The 26,617-nt window shown below is 40.2% G+C and overlaps 2 protein-coding genes across 4 annotated transcripts; one reads left to right on the forward strand and one right to left on the reverse strand.

The window, feature by feature from the left end:
* Positions 1-588: 588 nt before the first annotated feature.
* Positions 589-9,249, reverse strand: stx16 (syntaxin 16). 3 transcript variants are annotated; one of them, XM_041962040.1, is made up of 9 exons: positions 8,859-9,249; positions 5,613-5,624; positions 5,354-5,461; positions 5,051-5,191; positions 3,922-4,084; positions 3,723-3,811; positions 2,924-3,067; positions 2,492-2,572; positions 589-2,133 (listed from the first exon to the last, which is right to left on the reverse strand). In XM_041962040.1, the coding sequence occupies exons 1-9, from the start codon at positions 8,937-8,939 to the stop codon at positions 2,032-2,034; spliced, it is 921 nt and encodes a 306-aa protein (XP_041817974.1). In that variant the 5' UTR covers positions 8,940-9,249; the 3' UTR covers positions 589-2,031. The 3 variants fall into 3 exon arrangements, with proteins under 3 accessions (XP_041817974.1, XP_041817964.1, XP_041817982.1); XM_041962030.1 differs by having other exon boundaries at positions 8,814-9,249; XM_041962048.1 differs by lacking the exon at positions 5,613-5,624.
* A 1,610-nt stretch (positions 9,250-10,859) lies between these two features.
* Positions 10,860-24,921, forward strand: dgkab (diacylglycerol kinase, alpha b). The gene is made up of 24 exons (XM_041953107.1): positions 10,860-10,990; positions 11,812-11,893; positions 15,462-15,538; positions 15,834-15,978; positions 16,371-16,445; positions 16,612-16,661; positions 16,855-16,929; positions 17,143-17,259; positions 17,407-17,524; positions 17,752-17,840; positions 18,954-19,064; positions 19,153-19,251; positions 19,384-19,434; positions 20,037-20,110; positions 20,243-20,317; positions 20,416-20,501; positions 20,583-20,672; positions 20,782-20,942; positions 21,058-21,122; positions 21,211-21,301; positions 21,389-21,569; positions 21,700-21,820; positions 22,119-22,179; positions 23,250-24,921. Exons 2-24 carry the CDS (start codon positions 11,821-11,823, stop codon positions 23,328-23,330), a joined length of 2,166 nt encoding a protein of 721 aa, XP_041809041.1. The 5' UTR covers positions 10,860-10,990; positions 11,812-11,820; the 3' UTR covers positions 23,331-24,921.
* The last annotated feature ends 1,696 nt before the right edge of the window (positions 24,922-26,617 follow it).

Consider the following 26,617-nt stretch of genomic DNA (forward strand, 5'->3'; position numbering starts at 1 on the left):
TCATATTTTACATTTTTACATCCCGTGTTGCTAATATTATTTGGGGGATAAATCTAGATAAAATCAACCATTCAGTTTTTAAACCTGAGATCTAGGTATTGTGATACCATTACCTGGTGACTTCAGGTGCTTTCTGCCTTCAAATCCGTGACATTCAGAGCAACAGTAATCACCTCCATCTTCTTATAGCCAACATTTTCACCTAAACAAGGGTCTTCTCTCCAAACAATGTACAATCTCATGTTCAATGTTCATCCACATGTGACTAGACCTGCAACTCAGGATTATTTTCATGGTGGAACGGTTTGGTGTGTAAAACATCAAAACTACAGAATGACAATCACAAGAGTCTAAGACGACGTCCTCAAATTGCTTATTTTGTCTGAACCAGCAGTCAAAAAAAACAATCTTTACTTGAGAATGGTAGAGAGAAGCAGAAAATCCTCACATTTAACAAGCAGAAACCTTAAAATGTTTGGAATCGAGTGATTGTTTCATCTATATTTCTGCATTATTTGCTGCAGTTCAAAACACACGAAACACCATCATGTTCCAGGTTTATTTAAAAAAAAAAACAAACAAGTTGCTGTCTGCTCACCCATTTTGTTTGTAAAACAAAACTTAAGTAGAATACCACCAGGACAACCAGTTTTCACACACGACTTCACATCAATGACACGGATGATTTAAACAGGAGTATAAAGTGTATAGTCGAGGAGAGATATGTCAAATAAAGCTCTTCATCATTTCATCTTATCAGTCTTTATAGAACAAAAGCACATGTAAAGAACTTCCAACACAGAAAACTAAAATGTAATGCGTCCAATCTGAAAAGAAAAACAAAAAACAAAATCATAATGTTGTCTTCATATGTGTGCTTGTGCTGGACTACATCACAGTTTTCTCAGAGTAAAGGACAATAACTGTTGGGTTTAGACTGCAGATAATTTCCTCACTGTACAGTAATTCCGCCTGTGACAGAACACCTCCGAACGTCTTGATTATTTGTAAGTTATTAAAAAATAAATAATTCTTTTCATCATACAGATGACAGTAGTATTACATCCATAACACAACTACCCTCCCCCTCAGGCCTCAATATGTGCAAACTGCAAGAGTTTAAAAAAGGTAGCACTTTATGCAAGGACCATCAAAAACAAAAACAACTGTTTTAAAATGAGCACTTAATGAAAAGTGCGGCAGGTGTGACGTGGGTATGACTTTAAAATGACAGGATGAATTGGGAGGAAGCTCATGGCTGTCTCCACCCTCCTCAGGCAAACAGTGGAGTTACACAGTCTCATTATTATTACATTGGGGAATTAAGTCATAAATAAAAAAAGGTGATCCTTTAACCAAAGGAATATTTGGTGCTGAATGACTATTCTAATCATATCTGGTACTTCCTTAATACAAAACATTTTCTTTTAGTCTTCCAAGGTAAAATACTGAGCCGGGACATAAATGCAATGTTGGGACGAGAATGATTTTGCAGTAAAATGAGATCTACTGCATATTTCGCTTTCACAAACATTCATTCGTGTCACATGTTCCTCACAGACACAAAACGCTTGCAATGATGCTGGACAGAAATGATGCATTGTCACACAACGGACGTCACAATTCGTGCTTGCAGTTCAAGCAGAAGATGCTCTGCTCTAGCGTTTAAACATTGGTTGTGCATTTTTATACACCACAACGTGTTTTCTTTTGTTAAGACACACATGTCAACACAAGTCGGGTTCAACAAACCTCTGTCACAGGGACTTGGCGATTTGGGTGCGAGTCACTTGATAAGACAGCCACGGCTCAAACAGACTGTTGATTGTTTCGTTCATTAAAATCAACCACAAAAACACATCTCCACACTGTAAGTGCACCTGTAAAGAGACGCGGATTTCTTTTTCTTCGTTTCCTGGTGGGTATGAAAGGCAACCGGCTTTGTTTTGAGTAGAACCAAGACAGAGTCCAAGTCCACACAGATGCACAACAAACACCCACACAGAAAACAAAAGCCAGAGGAATGCATAATTAAAACTTTGTTCCAAAAAGAATAATAATTAGAACAATGACTATGACAAACAGAATCAAAATGACCAGCATCTTTCTGTTTTTCTTCTGATACTGTTCCGCCTGCAAAAAAAAAAACGGAAAAAAGTCAAATACTGCATTTTACTTCCTTTCAGTTTTATGAATGAAGGCAAAACATTTAGTGTCTTAACATCATGCGACAAATTGAGTTTAAACAGACTTGTTAGCTGTGACGTTTGGAGGATCCTGTTTTAAATCGATATGCTCAATTCTATCATAATCGCGTAAGATGCCTTTTTGTTTTCCCTGCTGGCTGTTAGCGTTCATGATTAGCTTCCAAGCAAACATGGAAAATACATCTTTAATTAACACCAATCTGAACAGTGATTTGCGAAAACTGTGATTAAAAATGGCGATGATCAACTCACTGAAAAAGTCAAAATGTGCATTTTGTGTTTACCTTTTGTAACTGCTTCAATCCGTCTTCTGTTTTAACACAAGCCTGTTCCACATTGAAGTCAATTCTGTCAAGAACGGTGCCCTTGACGAAGAACAACAGGGAATTAGGTGGCAGGGGAAAGTTATTTTGGTTTTATATTCATTTTAAACAGAGGTAATATCATCATATCATAAACAATAACCTATATTCAAACTTCAGGTTTGCTTTGACATAAATAATTTTCATTCAAGCTTTGTTGATACCAAATTTGCAATGTGAATGAGTCAGAATGCCTTACATTTTGGAAATAGTCAGGGAAACTCACTGACAACCCCACCCTTGTACATGGAGGACAGGAACGTTTGTCTCTGGTCGCTCAGTGGCTGCACTCATGCCATAACCAACAGTCTATCATTTAACTGTGTGTGAGCGTGTCAGGACTGCTTCAGATACCTGTTCCACCACCATTCCAGCCAAGTCCCGGAAAATCTCATTCAGATCTGAGATGGACTGCACTATCTGTCGGATCTCCCTCTCTCGCTCTTCGACCATAACCGTATTCTGCTCCACCAGCATGAGCTGGTCGTCTGTGAACCCCTGAAAGAATGAAGTTGGTAATTTCCAGACACATGTAGCAGATGTACAGCCTCAGCAGGCAGTACTCAGACCGAGTTTCAGACCAATTTTATTTCAACAAATGTAACAAAAAAGCTTCTAAAAGCACTATCTTTAAATGTAATTTATGATGCCACTCAGTAGGTTTTGGCATACACCCTGATGACAGAGGCAAAAAGATGTCAGAGTCATGCACAGACTATGGAAGTGGTATGGTTTTGAACCATCTAACCACCATGTTTAAGACTAAATTCTACAATGGTAATGAAATAATAATAATAATAATAATACAGTGCCAATGTGTCACAAATAAATTGCATTTAATGGCATGAAAAAGATATTTTTAAGTAGCTTAATTATGCATGTAGAAAATGTAATTTAATCTAAAAAATCTAATCTAATTTCTTCTTTCCTTTCAATTCCACTGGTTGTGACAGCAGAGAGAGAAAGTTTTCCAGACATAAACTTTATTTATGCCATTCCTGTGGGATTAATAAAAAGTGGCTGTTTATCCAGACTTTTAATGGATGTTTTTTCTTATCTCCATTAGTATTTCTGCTTTGTATCCAGGATGCCTGTGTGGAAGTCTCATTGGGGTTTATTTGAATGACTTGATGAATTTTTAAAAGCCAGTCACCTTGTCATATACAGCTAAATCTTCATCCTCTTCCATTAGGGGTCCAGAATCAAAAAAGTGCTTTGACCTCTCCTCACGATTCTTCATACCTGGAATATAATCGAATGACACAAAGCTTAGACGGCATGAAAAACAACTTAAGCAGCAGTGAGGAATGGGAATGTAGGAGGACCAATTGCAGCTTTACTGCAGCTCTTACGTTTTAGGTAGCTGGACTGTGTGTGCCTGAAATTGGTGGACAGCTCCTGCAAGCTCTGCGCCAGGGATGAGACCACGTTTCTCAATAGCCTCTCCTCCTGCTCGGTGCAGTGGCCACAACGAGTCTGCAACCCTGTCACAGCTCGCTGGCACCGATGAAACATCTGCAATCAGCACACAATTACTGAGGGAGCAGAAATTAACCCTGTGTTTATTTTCAAATTCTTCAACATGAAATGCTGTCAGATGTGTCCATGACACCACCTTAAACATTAAGACAATCATATCATACCATATCAAGCTCACATGACTGTGTGTGTGAATTAAAAATGACTGAAAATACACTAAAGCTCAGGCTGTGTTTCCAGTTGGAAAAAAGCTTTAAGCCACTGAATGCCAAGCAGTTTCTGGACGTTTTTGCTCCAGTCACTGTGGGCTCAACCTTCACTGCATTATACAGGATAAGTCCTGCACTTCTATGGAAACATCACAATCATGGTTAGATGGAGGGAGAACTCAAAAAATGTCTTTTGTGTAGAATCGCAGTTTTACGCCATCAATAGAAAAAAAAGAAAAAAAAAGCTGATTTTTTTTATGAACTTTATTGTACAAAATAAAATAGAAACATATACAGTATGTGCAACATTTTTCAAGTGTTACCAATATTGGAAAAAAGCAAATGAGGGCTCGACATGCTGTACTTAGATTTTTACAACCTCTACAAACAAGGCGTTTTCAGCATCTCCTGTTTGCTTTGTGTGAACGTGAAAAGTCATTCAAGGCTTCCCAACTGTGCTGATGAGTGCCTGTCTTCTTTACAGGATCTGGCTGGTGCAAACAGTTTATTTTTGGCAAAATTTTAAGTGAGACATGTTGAATAAAGTGATGTTGAGGTTACATTTGGTTATTTTTCCTGACGGAAATGAACATGATTTGTTCAAGTACTGTCAGAAATGTGAAAATCTGATAATATTTCCTATTTTTTACAGTTTCTGGCTTTGATAAATGGTGTAACTTTGCAAATTTTAAAAAAAGAAAACATCTCTTTCAAAATCACTGGCAGGTTGTGTGGTTCAGAAGTTTCAGGTGCTACTTTTTATTACGGATACTACACTGGTGAATTACTGTACCTGTGTGATCTCCTGTGTAGTGATTTCTATGGCATGCTCTTCCTCACTACTGTCATCAAGTGTGGGACGATTCATATGCTTGTCATGAAGTGAGGCCAGTTCCTTCATCTTCTGTCGAACCCGTGTGATTTCATACTGGATCTGAAAGGGAACATTTGATGGTTAAAAGCCATGTGACTTTACTTTGTACACAAATTAATGAAGATTACAGGATTCCAAGCAGATGTATTTGTTATCTTTAGATTAAATAGGGATCATGTATTTTGTAGGGGTCAACTTTCAGATAGGGCTCTTAATTTATACCTCATCAACCCCCTCTATCCATTTGGGGGGTAGTTTCTTGGTGACTCCAATGGCAGCTTCAGGATCCAGACTAATTCCTGACACCAGGGCCATTCGATCATCAGCCAACTTAAAAAAAAACAAACAAACAAACAAACACACACACACACAAAAAATAGTTATTCCATTAACACATTTTATATTTCGATTCAACACGACGGCGATGGTGTACCATTTTATGCTTCTTAATTAATTCTACCACGAAGGGAAACAACAGTACCTCGTCAAGCTCCTTATGTGATTTGCAGATAGCAGAGTGGTCCCATCCAATATAGAACAAGGAAAAGGAGAGAAAGACAGAAGTAGCAGAAAGTGAGGCCCAGAAAATCAGCAGTTGATAATAAAAGTGTTTTTGCAGCCACCCCTACAAACAATTCATGAAATTTTGAAATGAGAATGATAATTGCTTCACAGCGGAGATACATAAGGTCATTTTTACTTAATTCACATTTGTCCTGAGTTTGTGTATATATGTGTAAAAGTGTAAAACTAGAGTGTGAATGCAAACATAAATCATTCTTATCCTGAGGCTAGTTGTACTCTTATTCCCCTTTAAAAAAATCAAAGTAAAAAACAGTGAGAATACAGACAGATTGAGGTTGAAATTGTTGAGCCCCAAGATCACCTGAGACAGCTGAGGTTCACAAAAAGAAAGGAAATGTTCTAACGATGTGTTAAAATGAGCGGGCAGTTAATATTCTTCTGTCAAAGTCAGTTATTTTAAACCTGAGCATCCAGCAGCTTCAGTAAGCTGAATGTGCATATATAAACGACAAACAAAGCAGTTAGCTGAGTCACTGCCTTTTAGTCAGTGCAAATATAGTTCAGCCTGTGGATATGTAATGTGTCATTATTGTACTGCTCTAAAATGAAATCAAAGTGGGATACTGATGGATAACAAACTGGCTTAAAGCAAAAACAAAAAAACCCAAAACACCTGTGTTACATATTTTTTCAGCTTGGCTGTGGTCGACTGCTCTAAAAATACCAACTCATTTCCACTTCAGACAGAATTTTACCACCAAAGATAGTACCAACATTTTCTCTGTGACACTGGGGGGGGGGGGGCAGAGACATTTAAATGAACACAGTTTGATAACATACATGGACGATGCCTGATACAAGGGCAAGAAGACAAAACATTCACTGAACAGACACAGTGCAAGAAAAGTGAGATATCAGACTGTAAACATTCTACATCTATATTTGAACTACACGACACACAAGGTGTTTGGAACGGTGCATTTAGTGTCCAGAAAGGGGTCGAAGGTGGGCTGTTGGCTCAAACTATTAATGGCAAAGTTAACGAATATTGTGGTTAAGCCATCCAGTAAAACATGTGGGATTACTGTGCACACAGAGCTGAAGCTGAAAAACTGGATCCCACAGGTTCAAAAACATCAAGCCATGAGCCAAATGAAGGTCTAATGTTCCATGATAACAGCATCACCTAGCGATGATGGTCTAGTAAAGCTGCAGGAGACTGACGGGGTTACAAACGTGCTTTGCTCTATGTAAGACAAATGACACGTATGAGCTGTTCATCTGCCGAACACAGCAGCCGCACTATCACGCGTGAATCACTTTTCACACAATGTTGTCATCTCTGGAGTACCAGGCCACAGCATTACTATTGGTTTTTCTCTGAGCCTACATGCTGATGATCCTGAGGTAAACCCCAGCACTCTACACTGTGTCATAAACAGACATGCACTGACAGACAGTGTCCATCCAGGAACCACAGCAAGAAAAAAACAACAAGGGTTAGGAGAAGCCATCACCCTGCTCAGTAGCTGAAATTCAACGGTATATTTTGGGAAATGCAGTGCAGACATCCTCAACTCAACAGACGGGATATCCTCACATTTCAGTGCCTCTGGGTGTAGGAGGAAATAACTGGTTATAATGTTCACAACTGAGTGTGAATGGTTACACACACCCTACAGCTGCTTACTGTACTATGTATCAAACACCTGCTCTCCTCTACTAGAGGTATAAGGTGAACTCCAGAACAAACACAGGAGAGCTGTGAACGTAGTGTGTTGACTACCTTTTGCTTCGTACTATTACACATTGAAATAAAGTTTTAGAAACAGTGTGCAGGTAGTCAATGACAGGATTTAGAAATGGGGGTGAAGCAATCCTTTGAAAATGACAGAATAAATAATTTGTAGAAAACTGGCATTTTTCCACTGGATCTGTATCAGCCCCAACACTGACATGCTGATTGGCTATTGGCCAGATGTGACTGATCAACATTAAATAGTGTTTCATCATCAATATCATGATAAAACTCAGTTTCTGCAAAAAGTTACATTGATTCAGTCATGGCAAGCTGACAGCTCGACTTTTAGAGGCACAACAATCTCTGGTGCAGAATTTTGTTCCACACAATGAGGAAGCTTTGTGCTGATTAAAAATTCTGGGGAAAAGACCGCCATGGTGTCAGACTGGTATTCAGTACCCTGGGGTTGAGATATTTAACTTGGTATTGGGAGAGACAAAAGTCAGAACAGTGCATCCCTATTCTTTATTAAAGAAGAATTGGTGAAAGGGGGCAAATGATATTAGTATGGTGAAAAATGTTGGACAGTGTTTCCCTGAGGCCAAGATGATGTCCTCAAATGTCTGTTTTATTTTATGTTTTATCCACAGATCAAAGACAATGAGTTTACTGTTGTAAAGAAGTGAAGAAACCAGAAAATATTCACATTTAAGAAGATGAAATCAAAGAATTTGGACTTTTTTTCCCTTAAAAATTTACTCAAACCAGTTAATTAATTGTCAAAATAGTTGGCAGTTCATTTAATTGTTCAGTTATTCATTGCAGCTCCAGTAGTTTTCAGGAATATTATACAGCATTTTTCCACAGTTTGACACACATTTGCATTAGTGCAAGGGAAAACCAGCTACAGTGGAACAATGAATTACAGGTTACAGGCACCATTTGATCTAGACTAAGTAAATCAATTACTATGTATAATCTATTACTATGGATTGGCCACAGCACACTTTTTACTAAAGAGAAGTACTATGTGGACATTAGAAAACATGCTTTAACTTTCCCAAAATCCCACCCAATTTACATAATTTTACCTTACAAACTTATTTGTTTTAATATTATAAATAAGAGAATACAAACTACTACTTAGCAGGCTTTATTTCCTTTTTTACGTCTAATGTAGACTATTAGATTTTACGAGGTGAAAAACATGCCTGCACAGCCCTCTTCATCCTCCTCCATCATATTAATCAGTCTCGAGGTGAAATTACGGGGCACAGGCACAGTACCGGGGTAGAGGTCTTCTTGACTAATGATTAACAGCTACTAACACACAACTATATCTAGCTAACACGGCTCAGTAACTGGCTATATGCAAACACACACAGTAAAAATGTCAAAACGATGCAGACCACTCACCGCAGCATTGCTACGTGTACTCAGACGGGGGTCGTATGTACTCACTTGCTCAGCCAATATCTGCCGGTTTTGGATTGCATTGTTCCGCATTAACAAGAAGGCATCGGTCAGACGCCTAGTTGCCATGACTGCTTTGTTTGATATCTAAATTAACACTGGACAAAGTGCGGATCGGGCGATTTATTAAACTATGTCCACCGCCGCTAACCCGCTGCTAACACACCGCTAGCTTTAGCTTTGTCAGCGATGGATAATGAGGAAAACTCGCGATACAGCGCCTACAGTGGACAGCAAACGACGTTTATAATATTTATCTGTCAAGCATCTCTCATACATAAGGTAAAAATGAGAAACATGACCGAGAGCTTCTTGTCAATTTTTGGAATTAACGTTAGATTAGTAACGTTATTGCGCTTTGGTCAGCTACGGAAGTAGGAAAAACGTAAACACCTGCGTAGACTATTTCTTCTTCTACAATTCATTTTCCGCGGCCGTCAATTGTAACTGAAGGACCATTATCGCCCCCTACCGCGTGGCAAAGAAACATACCTATCCTGGAGATAATATGTAACGATTATCTCCAGGATGGTTTCACAAAATATGACTTTAGTGACAAGAAAGTTAAGTCTCGACCACAGACACAGTAATTTGATAGAACGATTTCAGCGCAAGGTCCACTTGCCAACTTTTTCCAGCGCTTTCAACTGTTTTCAACTTTTGTTGAACCTTCACTTGTCAAACTATGAATTGTTTGTTTTGTATATATATTAACAAGTACACGTTTAACTCATTTCTCATTGATATTGATAAATTTACATTTATATGATATACACAACACAATGTGAATTTAAGATCCCATGTGAAATGTAAGACATCCCATGTGATAACAGCAATGTAATATTGCATGTAATATTATTGATACAACAGAATTTCAGTTATATTTCACATCTGATTTCTGGCCATTACCTAATATTTCAGATGTGAAAACATGAATTTCTCATTGAGTAAGGAACAGCAATAGTAGAATTGTTAACATATACTTGTTCATTAGATGCACAGTGGAAGTTATTACTCCAGAAATAAATCCAAATACATTTAGTATTTTCCTGCAATGCACTGCAAACAATATTCATGCACAAGGAATGAGTAATCTACTCATCCACTCACTAACCCTGCATTTTTGTATGACCCTTTTTCTCCTTTCTTCGTGCACATAGTCGTGCCATGCCCATGTTGCTTTTAAATTCGCTCTAATGTTCCTTTGTAATAATGTTTTTCCTCTTTTCCCTGCCATCACAAGTATATATATTGTACTGCTCTTAGTTAGACACAGGTATTTGGAGCATTCAACATATTATTCATTCTCTTGTCTTTCTGCTTATTGAACCTGTAATTACTTAGTAGCAGATAGATCCTACAGTGCCACTGCCTCATCAGACAAACCTTTGACCTGCCAACCGGTCCTCCACTTGCAGCTTGCAGGCTTTTATCTTCAGTGATTTTAGACTGCATCAGTCACTGCTTAAGCATATCTTATCTATTTTGACCATGCTTTATGGACCTCAGGCCCCTTTATGAAAAGAATGAGCTCACAGTTTGATCTTATGTCCCTTTTTAAAACCATTCTGGCAGCTATTAGTGTGTCCTCAAATAAAACAATCTACTGTCTCTTGCAAACTGCATGGAAGCTGGCAAAACTCCACAGGTTATTCTAAAAGTGAAGTCTTAGATCTTTTCTGCAAAGACTCAGTCCTTTAGCATCAACGCGCTTCCTCAGTTCACAGTCATTCAGTTACATCTGCTCATCCCAATCTGTTGACGCTGGGAACCAGAGAGCCTGAACCTCTGCCTGACTTTCAGGGCTTAAAGCTGCAGTATTTAGGAAATGCGTTGACTCGTTGGGAGGGTACAATGAATCAAACAAGTGCGCGTGCCTGTTGCGTTTGTGTGTGTGCGCACACGCGCGAGGCCGTGCCACTATCTGTAATTATGTCGCTAAAAGCTCCTCCTCCGCCCGGTCTTAATCCCTTATATCCGCTAATACCGCAGCGGACATTTACCTACCAGCACCAGCTGCCGTCAACCAGCATTTCGTGGTTCCGTGTCGTGGAGCTAAGTGTGCGGGGGACAGCTTTGTATTCACCTCTGCTGAAGTCTGCAGAAGAGGAGAGAGAAAGGTAAGGAGCGTCAAGGGTTCAGTCGTCTTCCTGCCGGGATGACTGAACACCTGTGCAGCAAGTAGAGAGGAAAGTCACGCCTGTCACTCAGTCATGCACCCTGACTTCAAGTTATAATCCTGTCTGATTAATGCGCCTTTTAGAAAGTTTGTTTGAATAGATTATTAATTGCTTCGCTGGTTGTTCTTCTAAGTTTCTAATTAAACTGATGGGATATTATTATTATTATTATTATTGTTGTTGTTGTTTTTAGGGGATAGCAGGCTTTTGCAGAGAATGTAGCTGGACACATTCACCAGCTCCATCAATATCAATCCAGGCTGGTGTTCAAATTCTCTTTTTATTTCCTGCTGGTGACAGTTAAACGTCTGTCATTAGAGGCTGAAACTCTGCCACATGTTATTACTTGTGGGCAACTCCTCATTTTGTCAGATCTTGTTGCAAGCGTCTAACCCACTTTCTAAAAGTGTCAACTAATAATTGCACGGTAAGAAATTCCTAGATTCTTTAAATGTGGTGTAGTAGATCTAATAATTGATTATTCCTGAGGTCCAGACTGGGTAAATGTCTGAAACCAGACATGTGGTTGATCAGTGTCCATTAAAAGAGGAGTGTTTAACGTATGTGCAATCCAAGGAATGGAGGCTAACCAGTTCATGTGAGCCACTGCCAAAACAGTGAATGACCTAAGACCTATTAAATGAAAGGCTAACTCCTTGTTCTGCAGCGTCTCTGGAGGTTAGGGCTTCACCCTGGGGTTGTTCTCCACCCTGTTGTCTCTGCGACTGTTTTCATTGTATTCTCATTGCTCATTCATTCAGCTGATCGGCATGGCCTCGTCTGACGATGCAGAAGGCTCACTGACTCCTGTGGATTTTATCCAGCTGCAGCATTACATGGAATGTAAGTCTCACCTTCTCACTTAACACTATTTCAACGATTATTAATATTACTGGCTTTTTAAAACTGCATGTAAAACATAAAGAGACCAGCTGAAGAGGTGGTTTTCTGTTACTTAGGCTGTCCTTTAAATCATTAGAGTCCATATCTTAACTTTATTATACCTGAAGTACAATTTTAAGGTAGTTGTAACTTAAATGTTTCCATTTTCTGTTTCTGTTTACTTCTATTCCACTACATTTATCTGACAGCTAGTAGATAAATTGCTGATATTTTAAATACAAAACATGTAATATTCCCATAAAATTAAACCATCTAGCCACTGCAACAGCGGAATGGTACTTCCATATCAATACACAAGTCACATTACTTAAATCATTTATGTAATATATAACAATCAGCTCCTCCAAGAATCAGCACCTAAACGTGGTGAGGGGGGTTTGCGTGCCCCTGATACTCTGGGAGCTGTGTTGTTGGGTTCAATAGCTTCTGGTAGGGTCTCACAGGGCAGATTGGTCCCAGGGGAGGGGCCAGGCTGCAGTAAATGTGATCCTGCATGCATGCATGGATGGATGGATGGATGGATGGATGGATGGATGGATAGATAGATATACTTTATTTATCCCAAGCTGGGAAATAACAGTGCAGCAGCAGCATTACACACAGTGAAAAAAGTGAAAATTTGTGAAATAGGACTATAAAGAACCAACTATACATAATAAAAAATCAAAATAGCGAGCAGTAAAACTTATATACATAATAATAAAATAGCAAAAAATAGCAAACAGTAGTAATAAGAAGTATTGTACAAAAGAGATTTTTTTTTTTTTTTTTTTTTTGTTAGCTGTTGTTGTACAGTGTAATGGCATGTGGCAGACCAAAAAGGAGCTGCAGTACTGTGCCCAGAGTAGGGAAACTGAGGTTCCCTCCTGGAGCCATACCTGGGAGAAACGTAAGTGTCTGGTGAATGGGACTCGACCCATTGAGCTTGGCCGGGCACAACAACATGGAGCCGGTGCCCTTTGGGTCCGCCACCCACAAGGATAGGTATTGGGGTTGGATGCAGTACCTATCATGCATTGCATCCAAGCCCAATAGAGCTGAGAGGTGCTGGGCAAATGTGGGGATACTCACGAGCCCTGGCTGAACGCTGCTGTGTTTTCCCTGGAGAACATGAGGGTCCCCTCTATAAGACTGAAAGTTGTTGAGGGAGGCCTTGACTGCTTTTTTTTGTCATTTAAATTTTTATTTGTTTTAGCATAATATCTTTACAAACATTTTCAAATGTCACAGATGTAGCATTAACAAATTAATAGTCGCATCTTGAACGCGCTCAGAAATCAGGTGAAAAAATAGTTAAACAAAAGGTCATGTCCTGTTCATATTGAGCCATCGTGTGTTGGTAAACTATCAGTCCGCCGGAGTAGACTTCAATTGCCATCCTTGGATGCTCTTGGCCGCATCATCTCCTCCTTTTTAAGAAAGTCCATGGCTTCTCTGTGATCAGTACACTTCATTCTTTTTCCGCTCCATGTGAAGCATAGTTCGACCAGGTACGTGAAGGTGAAGCGCACATCCAGACTGTGTAGCCGGGTTCCGGGCATCTGTGAACTTTCTCCTCTTCTCTGCCGTCTCTTTTGTCATGTCAGGGAAAAATGACAGCTTGCAGCCTCCTTATTCCTGTATTTCTCCCTTGCAGCAGACAACACTCATTCCCTCTCTAAGAAACCGCATGATAATCGGTCTGGGTGGCTGGCCTTCTTCGGGCATTGGTATCGGGGCACGGTGCACTCGCTGCAGCTGTGATCCGTACAGTTTGAACCCCAGGGTCTCGGAGATTATTTTCTTTACACAGTCTGTCAGGTTTCTACCTTCAAGCTTCTCCCTCCGGCCGATGAGACTCTCCTTTGCCGGTTCCCGTCATGGTGGCCATGCTGTCTGTTAGCCAAGCGGTTGCCCCCCAAGTACTGGCGCCATGTTTTGTTGCTCTAGTTTCCATAATACACTAGTTGCCAGAGCTCCCAGTGGAGTTACCAAGATTTAGAGTACAACCATTTGAATTAAAGTAGTGTATTTGGGGTAAATTGGTGAGTTAATCGGGATGTATCCAGCTAGGCGACCATCTTGCTTGGCGACGTCACGTGACCCCCAAGGCCTTGACTGTTGAACAGCAGTGCAGAGTACTGAGCCATCTTGGAGTAGCTGGGTGGTATATTGTAATGGATCCCGCCTAGAGACTCTATAGTTATGTTGGGGGACTTCAACGTTCACATGGGCAATGATGGAGAAACCTGGATACGGTGAACAGGACGAATGGCCTGCCTGATCTGAACCTGAAGGCTGGTTTGTTGTTGGACTGCTATGCTCAGAATTACATCTGCTTTTTGCAGATGATGTGGTTCTACTAAAATGTTGCTGTGCAGAGGAAAGTGTGCACTGCCTTGCTTAGCCTGCTGCCGCTGTGACCCGGCCACGGATTAGGAGGGAAGAAAATTGAACGATGGATGAAATAATCACAGGGACCATTTGTCTACATAACAGATAGAGGTCTTCTACTTTTGATACTTTAAGTATGTGGTTTAGGATGCACTTTTACTTGTATTATTGTGTGTGTATTATTACACAGCATTTTAATTTTGCTTTTTCTTCAAACACTGATGATTTGGACTAATAATCATTTGGAGAAGTTGCGAAAAAATAAATGCATAAAGGTTTGATCACTGATTTATGAAGGTAATCCTGTAAATCTGTGCATTTTGCTACTGTTTAAATTTATAGAAACTGAAAGATCAGATCAGATCTGACTGTGCAAACTTTTCTTATACCTGATGGATCATTGATAATGTGTTTCCAGTTACTTTCAAACTTGAGAATGTCTCCTTTGAGAGATCATAAATGTGAAAAGCAGCAATCGTCACTAAGCATCGGAAATCAGCATCATAAAATAAATGAGCGAGGAAGTTCCTGATAATCATGCACCATCAAAACAAAGAACACTCTGTAATGTTTCTCTGGAGGATCATTCAGCATCGACACAAAAACAGCAGCTCCAAAATATAAGTGCCTTACATTTTGAGCTGATGGCGAATAGACCTGTTGACAGGAAACTAAAAGTGGTGCGGGGCTAAAAATATTGTGGCGTACACGCAGAGGCTTTGAAAGAAATGAAATGGGTGTGTAGGCTTTTAGTGCAGGGGGATGCGTATTTGCACCATTGGTTAATGGATGAACAGATAATTACACCCGCTCCTCTCTGGACCTGAGAACACATTGCTGTGTGTTACCTCTGACAGCAGGGCCAGATTTAATGTAGGGTACATGCAGTACGTCCGTGTCCACAATTAGTGATTATCTCACATTTGTTTCCTGATTTAGCTCCCAGGAGCCATGTAATTAATGTGTGGGACAAATAGCGAGTAGGAAAAGAACTGAATTGGTTTTACTGTAGAATGTTTACCATCAGTCCTGTTCAGAACAGACAGATCAGTCTTTGACATTACATTTTATGCTTTTCTTGTGTGCTTTTTGATTTGTTTATCGCTTTTTGACCTCTGCAATGTCCTCTTTACAGACAGTAGTTTGAGTGTGAAAGATGTGATTAAGGAGTTTCACCCTGGGGGACGACTGAGCCAGCACAGTTTTGGAGAGGTTAGTCATGCACCAGATTTGTTTTGGACAATGATACATGTGGTAACCCATTATTTTAGCTAATTAGTTCGGTATTCAATATAGATAAAATAGGAATTTCATCAAAAGAAAGTCTTCTTTTAAACTCAAGTTCATATTCATTTATTATTCATTTAATATTTGAAACATTGTACTCTGTTCTTTCTTTTAGTTTGCATAGTTTCATTTCTAGGAAACTTTTTGAATTCATAGGGAAGTTATCAAGAATTACAGAAGAATTATTATTATTGATGCTGAGTTTCGCTTCCTTCCACAGTGCGTTGATGCAGTGGGTTTCTGTCTCTTCATCAAGACCTACCTAGAAGTGGATGACTTCCCTGCAGATTTCTGCCAACGACTGTTTCGCTACTTTCAACACGTAGAGCAGGATGGGTCCATGAAGAGCCCTCTGGCCAAAGGAGGTAAATTATCTTGAAAGTCACGTCCCATCTTCTTTTACTTTACAGCGTGGAACAGGTGCTTTGAGGAGAAGCACTGGGCTGTTGTTGGGAATGCACTTCAGAACTTCCTGAACATAATCGAAGAAGAAGGGAACGCTACAAAGAGTATTTCCTGTTGGACACTTTGTCCAACGCCCACCTGTTTGCTTCTCTGTTTTTTTATCCTGTAAAGCTGTGTCACAGGATAAAGGCTGAAGGCAAAATTTTGGAGATTAGTGCACCTGTTCCAATAACCAACCTAAAATATTTGCTTTATATTTTGAACTTAAGAAAATCATCCTGTTCAAGACCTGGGTGATGTAATACACGTTTCCGGTTTGGTCAATAGGATCTGTCTATTCCTTTATTTTCAGGTGGGGTCTTTCTTCGTGATGTGTCCTGTTACTTCTCAGTGCTGGAGGAAGGACTGCCGCGGGAGAAGCTTGAATGTTGGTTTCGCCTTCCTTTTGCAGCATTCCGTGACATTTGATTATAATGCAACTGCAATTAATGTACATTCACCACTGCTGAATGGTTGAGACTGATGCAAGAAACGTTTGACAAAGTGAAAAAAACAATGGTTGGATCACTGACTGACTGACTTTTTGTTTCTAGTTACTTTCAGACTCTACGATAAAGATTGCAACGGACTCCTGGACAGCTCTGTAAGTTACTCACAGTCACTGATGAGGTTCTCTGACTGCTGTGTTTGGTTTCTGTAACATACAGGATGTTTATTTTTGTGAAGTTGTATTCCTACTTGTGATGTCAGCACACAATGAGATTAGTTTACAGTGTTTTGCACATTGATTAAGATGGAAATCCGCTCTGAACGTAACCCTGTTGTCTCTCCATCAGGAGGTGGATCGTATCATCACCCAGATGATGCGAGCTGCTGACTACCTGGGCTGGGACGTGACTGAACTCAGACCAGTACGAGTCTCTGTTTGATGTCTTTTTCACTGTTAAGCTTGTAAATTATTATTATTTTTATTCTATGATGAAATAATTTGCTCTTTCACAAAAATTCTACATGTGATAACTTAAGGTTTTTGACAAGTAAAAACAGTTTAGATGAGCTGAAGAAGTTTACTACACAGGAATTAGATGAAAAAATAAGAAGTAGATGTTTTTGGAATTGGACAGGTGCTCAAAGACATGATGACAGCGATCGATGTGGATGACAGTGGAACTGTCACTCTGGAGGAATGGGTGAAGGGAGGCATGAACAACGTGCCTTTACTTGTTCTGCTTGGACTGAAGGTGACTGAACAAATGTTTGACTCCACATACACACTTAAATTTCTTCCTAAATTTTCATCCTTAGTTTTGTTAATGTTGTTAGAAATAAACCAACGCCAGTGTGATCTGGGTCTTTTGTCCACTCTAAAGTCTTTTTGTCATCCACAGATGACAGAGAAGGATGGGCAGCACATTTGGAGGATGAAGCACTTTAACAAGCCAACCTATTGTAGCGTTTGTCAGAGCATGCTGCTTGGCCTCGGGAAGCAGGGACTCTGCTGCACCTGTAAGAGCTCACGGCTGCCAACAGGGGGCAGCCACGCACCTCATACGCAGTACTGGTGAAGTGGAGGAGGCACACCTTTTCTAATTCACTTGTAGTGTCTATTATCTGTCGCTGTAATTTTCCATGAATCAGAATATGTAGTTTTGCTATAGATTAATGAGGATTTTAGTGGAGTGAGTTTTGTCTTGAACTCATCCTTCTCTGTAATATCTTTTTTCTCTTCTCAGGTTGCAAGTACACCGTCCACAATCAGTGTGCCAACAAGAATCCAGAGGCGTGTGCTCGTACCTTTGTCAAATCTAAAAAGGAGATTGGTGTAAGGAGCACAGCAACCCCGCTTCATTTCTGCTTCCTTACACTGTTTTCTGTTTTTCCAACTTGCAGTTACATATACACCAGCATTTGAGTTTTAAGTCAAATAACGCTGCATATGTCAGGGACTGTTTTCAGCTGCGGATAAATACACATTTGGTGCTGTAGTGAGTATTTCTGGCAGCAGGACATGTGGGATTGACGCTAGTTAAACTACTGTGTGTGTGTTGTAGAACATCATTAGACTTATCCTTCAAGTCTGTTTGTCACATTTAAACAAGATCTGTGGGAAAAATAACTATCCTTGAGTTATATAACCTTCAGTTACTACTGTTTTTGAATTCAAGAATGAACTGAAGGCTGACATTTGTCATGTGAATATATTCATGTCCGTTCTGTTTTTGGTCAGTAAGAAGAGAACACATTAAAAACAGGGAACATTACAGTGCATTAGTCAGTAATAAGTGCAACCCATCAGTGTTTTTTTAAGTGCGGATTACAGCCAGCACAGTCTGCTCCGTACATCTGTTAAATGTCCTGATTTTGCACAAGCGTAGACAATGATCTGTTCACTGTCTTTTTCCGGTGTAGCGTCACAGCCACAACTCACTGATTCACTCTGTCTTTAATGGCTCACAGCAGTGAACTGGCCACATTTCCTCAGCTGTTCTGGGAGGTTTGAGGTGCCAGTTTGCTGTGGGGATATTTGATCCGGCGATGCTTGTCAGCCTGTCAGCGGTCGTCCGAAAAGTCATAAATCGGAAGCCGTGTTTAACTTCCACAGCTGCTCTGCGGAGGGTGTGGTCTGTGCTCATTCTTTTAACGTCAACTGGAACAACATTTTTCCTGCAGTCATTCAGAGCTGGCGCGTTGTTTGGCACCTCTGAAGTGAACATGAACATTGTTCCTGGAGCTGAAGTTGGAAAGCATCTTAAGACTTGTCTCGACATCATGTCTGTGAAAACAAACGGAGAAAGCAGTGAGAGTCGTGGTCCGGCAATCACTTCCATGGTTTCTAAAAAGATGTTAGAATAAATCTGAATCAAAACAAGATAATTAATCGTAGTTAATTAAACCTTTCCCTCAGCCTCTCTTTTTCTGCTCCCCTGTGTCTCAGGTAGCAGCTCATGACTGGATCAGAGCTGACGGGAACTCCACCAAATGTCAGATCTGCCACAAGAAGATCAAAACTTTAGCAGGGAGGCGTTGTGTGTGGTGCCAGGAGATGGTGAGGACTGTGTTTGTGCATGTGCACATTTGTGAATTCGCTAGAGAGGATCTTAGAGGACATATACTGAGTCTCGTCTCTTTTTAAGCGTCATGATGAGTGTATTTTCACTGGCTTATCGTCCTGTGATTGTGGACCGCTGAGAGATCATATACTGCCTCCATGGGCCATTTATGCCGTCTCAAAGGTAAATGAGCAGCTTTAGCCAAAAAAAAACAAAAACCAACAGCATAAATTTGGTTTTATCCGCTTTGATATTTTTAGGATTATTGTTGGTTAATTGTCTGTTTGTCGGTTAATTGTCTGTTGTTTCCTACAGGAGGAGGACACCAGCTTGTTAAATGTCACTCCTGATGGCCACGTCCTGCAGGTCTGCTGTTATCAAATCTTCCTACACACTTTCATTCCTTTTCCAACTGTACACCCATGTGTTTTCTCTGTGAGGTCTCTTTCAAGTTGTCTGCTCAAACGACCATCTGCATATCATTGCTTTTGGGAGAATCTCCAATTTTAGTGATTCGTCATGTTTAAAAGAACTGTACCACTGCCTTTGTAAACTGTTAGAGTTGAGTTCAGTGTGTTGGATGAAGTCATGGACAAGTACATCTGTCATGATTATATGCGTTTTTGCAGAGACAGGCCCACTGATCCTGTATTGAAGCTTAAAGTGCCAGACGCTCACCTCCTGTAAGCTTTAAAAGTGGCTGTTACCTCCTTCATGATGAGTAAAATCATGCTGATTTCAAACAGCTGAGAAAAAAACTTACAGAAGCACTTACTCCTTCAGCCTGAAAATATCTGATATATGACACTATATCATTGTGTGTGAAGTTTTTTTGTGCGAGACAGGACATAAACCTGGGTCTTTAGTGCGGATGTCATGGTGGTTATGTATAAACCAAGGCAGCAGAGTTTTTTTTAGGTGGGTTATGTAATGCATGGGATCTTAATCTGCCATGTATTTTCCTTCAGATTCTTCCTATTCCAGACACCCACCCTCTGCTGGTGTTTGTAAACCCAAAAAGTGGAGGAAAGCAGGGTGAACGGTAAACAGCCTAATATGTTGGTGTAACTTTATTTTACCCCCTAGTGTAAAAGTGATCTGTTCGTTTTTATGCCACTTCCTGTCTCTCTGGACATGTTGATTTGTCTGTGTTGTGTCTCTGTGTTTTACACAGAGTGCTCAGGAAGTTTCAGTACCTGCTGAACCCTCGTCAAGTGTACAACCTGTCCAACGGAGGTCCTGCACCAGGGTACAGCACACTTACACTACCACTACGAGCGCTTGTTATAGTTGGATTGTACACTTCATTTGAGTTTCTTCACGTTAATCTCGTCTTTGTTTCTTCAGACTGCACTTCTTCCGCAATCTGCATGAGTACAGGATCTTGGCTTGTGGAGGAGACGGCACAGTTGGGTGGCTCCTGGATGCTATAGGTACTGTAGGTCCTTCTGGGTCTCATAGAGGTATTTAAGATAATCATCTCCAGGGCTTAAGAAGTGTGCCTGTGCTTTCAGACAGAGAAGACCTCCAGGTGCGTCCTCCTGTAGCTGTCCTGCCTCTGGGCACCGGGAATGACCTGGCTCGCTGTCTACGCTGGGGGGGAGGTGAACCATAAACACATTAACTCTAAACCACCATCACTGAGGCATCAGCACTGAAACTGGAGCCTTCACTTATCCACTTTTTTCTGCTTCTTTTGTAATCCCACGAAAGGCTACGAGGGGTCAGACTTGCGAGAGATCCTGAAGGAGATTGAAGCAAGCGAGCTGGTTCTCATGGACCGCTGGAGCATCCAGGTGATACCGGACGACCCCCAAGAGGCAGGAGACCCTGTGCCCTACGAGATCATCAACAACTACTTCTCTATTGGAGTGGTGAGTCACAACCTCAGCAGTGAAAAAATCACAAATGATTATTGACTGAGGGAGAATGTGACTACATTTCCTGAAATAAGACTTAATGTGATTGCGCTTGTGTCCATGTGAGCAGGATGCCTCTATTGCTCATCGTTTCCACTCCATGAGAGAGAAATACCCCCAGAGGTTCAACAGCAGGTGAGGATTTACACTAACTGTTTTTTTCAAGTCAAGAGAATCTCAACATTTTTAATCAGTTAAGTGCTTGGTCTCTGTTGTTTTTAAGAATGAAGAACAAACTTTGGTATTTTGAGTTTGCCACTTCTGAGACCATCTCCGCCTCTTGCAAGAAGCTCAAGGATTGTCTCACGATCGAGGTTCACGGCTCATTTTTAATTCACATAATTGCTGACGTTTGTTCAGTTGTGCGTGCAGAAAGCAACCTGTTGTTTTGCTTCTGTCAGTGTTGTGGGAGATCTCTGGACCTGAGCAGCATGTCTCTGGAGGGCATAGCTGTCCTCAACATACCCAGCATGCATGGAGGCTCCAACCTCTGGGGCGAGTCCAAGAAGCCTGACAATGTGCAAGACGTAGAGCACAGTGAGGTCATCACTGACCCTGAACTTCTTAAAACTATCTCACAAGGTGTGTGATTTGTCATCGCTGTGCTCTCCTTCAATCACCTAATTTTTAGTGTCCAAATACTGCCAACGAGCCCTCTCTGCCTTCTTGCATGCGGATGCCGTCAACTTGCTTGTGTGTTGTCACTCGGCAGATATGAGTGATAAGCGTTTGGAGGTGGTGGGGCTGGAAGGAGCCATAGAGATGGGTCAGATCTACACTGGACTGAAGAGCGCCGGGCACAGACTGGCACAGACTTCCCAAATTACCATCAGGTTGTGTGCTTTCACCTACAGGTGGCTGACAAACGCCTGACGATATAAGACAGCTGAATACAACAACACCACGTATGACGGGCCCGAAATAACCACAGAGTGTTATTTCGGGAGTCTTTATTAAAATTAAACGTTATAAGGCTGTACGTGGCTATTGATTTGGATTGCATTATATCGTCAGGTGTTCCAGGCACGTTAGGGTTAGTCTGGTGTAAATGTCCACACATATGGCATTATGCTCACATACAGTATAAATAGAGTGTGATGAAATCTCACTTTATCTCCTCCCTGTGTGCAGGACAGTCAAAGCCCTGCCCATGCAAATCGATGGGGAGCCCTGGATGCAGCCTCCGTGTACTGTAAGTGTTATAAACCAGTCTAATCCAGTGCCAAGAGTCAAGACCAATGACTGTATGTGAAGATGGAGGCCATGACGGCTCCTCAAAAGTGAAGCCAAAACATCTTGATCGCCCCCCTGGTGCCTGGCTGCAGTATAGATCATAAACCCCCTCACTTTATGTTAGCAGATGGGACAAAAAACAACTAAACGTCACGTCAACTAAAGTTTTCCCAAAGATGGTTTCATTTTAGGTAGTTCTTATCACGCTGATTTATGTTTAACTCTATACATTTTGTTTTAATCCATAATTTAATGTGATAAAAAAGATGCCGTAACATCATGATAGTCAGCTAACTACAGCTACAGACACGTCATACAGTCTCTGGTCAAGACTTACACATTACATTAGATTCCTTAAATGCAAGTGGTCACAGCATTGTAGTGTGCAACTTTGTTAAATTCACTCATACCTTTGTTTTGATTACTGTGGCAAAGGCACATGTTACTACTACAGCACAGAGAAGAGCAACAGCATTTCAAACAGCAAAACAGCCTCCAACCCTCTGAACACACACACACACACACACACACACACACAAAACAAAACATTAGATAATGTCAAAAATACAGTTCAACAGCAACACAAGCTGCAGCCTCCAAAATGATCAAACTGTTAAATCCTCACCTCTGTTTAACAGCTTCAAAAACTAAACATTATAACCTTCACGAAAGGCAGGCTTTATTCATTAGTTTTAGTCAGTTGTACTTAATAAATTGGCAGCTGAGTGTCTGGAGCCCTTGCAACCTCTTGTACTCACTGATCATGCATCTGACGTCATTTAAAGTCAGGTAGGATTCAGCGCTCAGGGCTGAGGGTGGATACTGGAAGTGGGCCAGAGGGAGCTTAAATAACACAGGATGTGAGGTGTCTTCAAAGTAAAAGTATGCATTTAGTTTATTTTAGGATAAAGGGAACAATCTTGATTTAGGTTGTCTTACTAGACAATTTGAAAGGATACAGTTTTTGTATTTTAGCAGGTTTTGTCATAAATTGTCATGAATCAAAACTGTGTTTCTTATTTATTATAGATCCACATAACTCACAAGAACCAAGCTAACATGCTGATGGCTGCACCAACTAAACCATCCGGCTTCTTTCACCTCAAGTAGATGAATGGTTCCACTGCATCCTCCGACAGACCACCTGCATTACTGTGAAAATGATGCAGGCTGCGTATTTAAAAGAGATTGTGACTGTGTGTTTTTATTATGTAGTATTGTTGTGTATGTCTTTTGCACTTAATCCCTGGTATGATCTTAAAGGATTTCAAATTACAGACACTGTAGGCAGAGACCACACTGACAGACCAAAACAAAATTTCACTACTCAGTGTGATCACTGCTGTTGTGTGCCAACTTCAATGTAATAAATTGATGTTTTTTTGTTTTTGTAAATGAAAGAGCAAAGCGTGTATCTACAGTATATGGAAAAGGAATATATTTGCGTATTTATGTTGTGATTTTGTGTATTTTTTGTGATCAGTCGTATTTACAGTCGTGTCTTGTTGTTTCATGTGTTCTTCCTAATGCAGCTGATGATGAACTGGCTTTGTTCAGCCTTCAGAAGCTCACAGCAGCAGCTCACCTCGTTCAACAATGCTTTCCTACCTGTCCGTTCTTGCGTCTGCCACTGTCAGTGTTCATCCAAGTCAAAAAGTGTAGTTGTGTTTTTTACTGTGTCTTAAATAGGCTGAAGGAACAATGTGAGAAACACTTGATTGAATGTGACTGAATGTGATTGAATGATTTGTTCTTCAGTTGGGGCAGAGGGGCTTTGACGTTGCTCAGACCAAGTTTAGTATAAAAAACAACATCCCACTATATTTGATACATTGAGGTGTACTGGTCAAGAGAATTGTTAGGTGTCATCCTGTAACTTTGCTGACAATTGATGTCTTTACATTATCTTTGTAGAGATTCTCCCATTGATTATGCTCCATAAAAAAGTCACAAAATACACAGAAACATTCGGAAATCTAATGAAATATTACTGATTGTGAAATAAAATATGTGACTGGAGAGATGTTTGGGAAAAACATGCCAAGTTTAAGATCGTTTCAGTGATGTGCATCATGTGGCTTCAACTTTCAGGATTCAGTCTTGTGTTGGGTTTCCAGTGTACGTATATACATGTAACATGCTTGTGTGTTCATTTATGACCTTGTCTTAATATCAGATTGTGTAGCTGTCATTTGCATGTCTTGACAATAGTGTATACTCATTAGCCTCATACAACATCACATTGACAACATTTAATGAATTGTCCTCAGATTGACTCGCTGGCTAATGGGCAGATAAAGGAAATAATTACCATCTGTTGCCCCGCTATGAGTTTTTATTTCCAAAGGAATTAGATTAAAAGACTTGTTTTTGTCTCTATTTAAAATTCTGTCTGACCTTTTATATTTGGGGATCGTTGCAGCTCAATTTTAGGCTTCTTAAGCTTTGGTTACACTGAAATGAGACAGTATTTATAATGAGGATACCAAAGCCCTGTTTTCATCTGAATCTTAAACTCTCTCACAGGACAAATTGCAGCATGCTTGAAAGATTACACAATCATACAAATGCCAGCAAATAACATGCTGCTTATGCTGCTTTGCTATGCTGGTGTGGAAATAACTCTCATTTGCCTGTAACGCATCTACTGTATATCACAGTATGAAGCGTACTCCCTTGCTTGTCTGTCATAAAAGATGTTTGTCGGCAACTACTTACTGGTGTATTTATTTGAAGTATTTTGTGTTTGTAGTATTACTCTGCATGCAGCCCACTTATTGAAAATCTAAATCTAAGTTGCTTAAATCTCCTTAATACCAAAGCATGACAGCATACAATGAAGCAGGCTTTGCGTCAGTGTGGGAGGGGAAGCAGGAGGACTAATCCAGAAGTGGCAGTAGCAAAGGTTTAATTCAGTGTAGATGACGTGTGTGTGCGCGCACACACACACACACAAGAAGGCATCAGCCATGAAGAGTGACTGACACTGAGGGTTGGTGGTGGAAAGAGCGGAAAGGGGAGCTGGTGGAAGTGAAAGATGAAAGAAATATATTTTCATACACTGTAAATGAAAATCAAAATGCAAACCTACTAAAGCCAGTGGAGTAATCTTATATTTAGATGTAAAATCAGGTTGAACTTGTTTTGAGTATAAAAGGATTATCCAGTGCCGATGAAGCAAGACTGAATTCACTCTGGTAAATGTCACTCGTCTGCATCAGTTTTTATCTTTGTTTGGGTTGTTCATTATTAAACAAATGGGACACGTCGGTCAAAATATGTTCATAATGTCACTAAGATTTCATGTTATGAGTCAAATCTGTGAAGAAGTCAGAATACTTTTATAGTGTCATACTATATAAAAACCAACGTTTCAAGAACAGCGAAGACACAAGATAGAACACGTCAGATTGTTGTACTCAAGGAAGCTTTATTCCACACAGTGGTCATACTTGAGCTGCACAAACGGCCATAAATCACAAAATGGGGCTGCAGAACATTTCAACTCTCAACAGCACGTTTCTCCTAACAACAGTATTTAAGTGAGAGAGGTTAGAGTCATTTTACTTGACAAAATGTGCAGAATTATTAGCAACAAAATATACTTAGAGCACCAAAAGTAAAAGCACGTATTATGCATAATGGACCAGAGCAATATATTATATTATTGAATTATGACTATTGATCCATTAATGTGTAAGCATCATTTTGATGTTGCAGCATGTAAAGATGGGGCTAATTTTGATTACTCTAACCCTACAGTATATACTTCTGGGTAGCTTAATCTGTAGTAATGTATTAGAATCTATTAGTTGATTTATATCTTGTATTACTAATATGAACATGAACAGTAAACTAAACTTAAATGTAGTGCAGTAAAAATATGATATTTGCCTCAGGCAGAAATCTCAGGTTGCCTGCCTCCATTTCACAGTAAACTTACTAACAATGTCTAGTAAAGCATTCCAGTGGTTTAAACTGAATTGAACCTAACTGCAGTTTAACTCTTAATGATTTAACCAGGCGGATGTGCTTAATTAACACGTGCGATGTTGTAATAGTATGTGCATGCTCTTTTTACAGTGTATTTCTACATGTGCGCGAGCTAAATCAGCGTGTGTGCCCTTACACAACTAAATGAAACCTGCAGAAAGAACATGTCCAGTCAAGTCTGCTATTTTATATTCATACTGTATATGACACAACGTCATACTCTAACCCCTGTAATTAACTCCATTAATTCCAGGCCGGTCTGCACAGTTGAATTAGCTGCAGCTGCTTCCCTCTTCAGAGAAAATCTCTACTGATTCTCACCCTAAATGATCCCTCTCCCTTGCTTCATGCGTAAGGAAAGAAATAGGCAAGATCACACCCATTGATCCCCAGAGAAGGTTTAC

This window comes from Chelmon rostratus, chromosome 2 (assembly GCF_017976325.1).
Source record: "Chelmon rostratus isolate fCheRos1 chromosome 2, fCheRos1.pri, whole genome shotgun sequence".
NCBI lineage: Eukaryota > Metazoa > Chordata > Actinopteri > Chaetodontiformes > Chaetodontidae > Chelmon > Chelmon rostratus.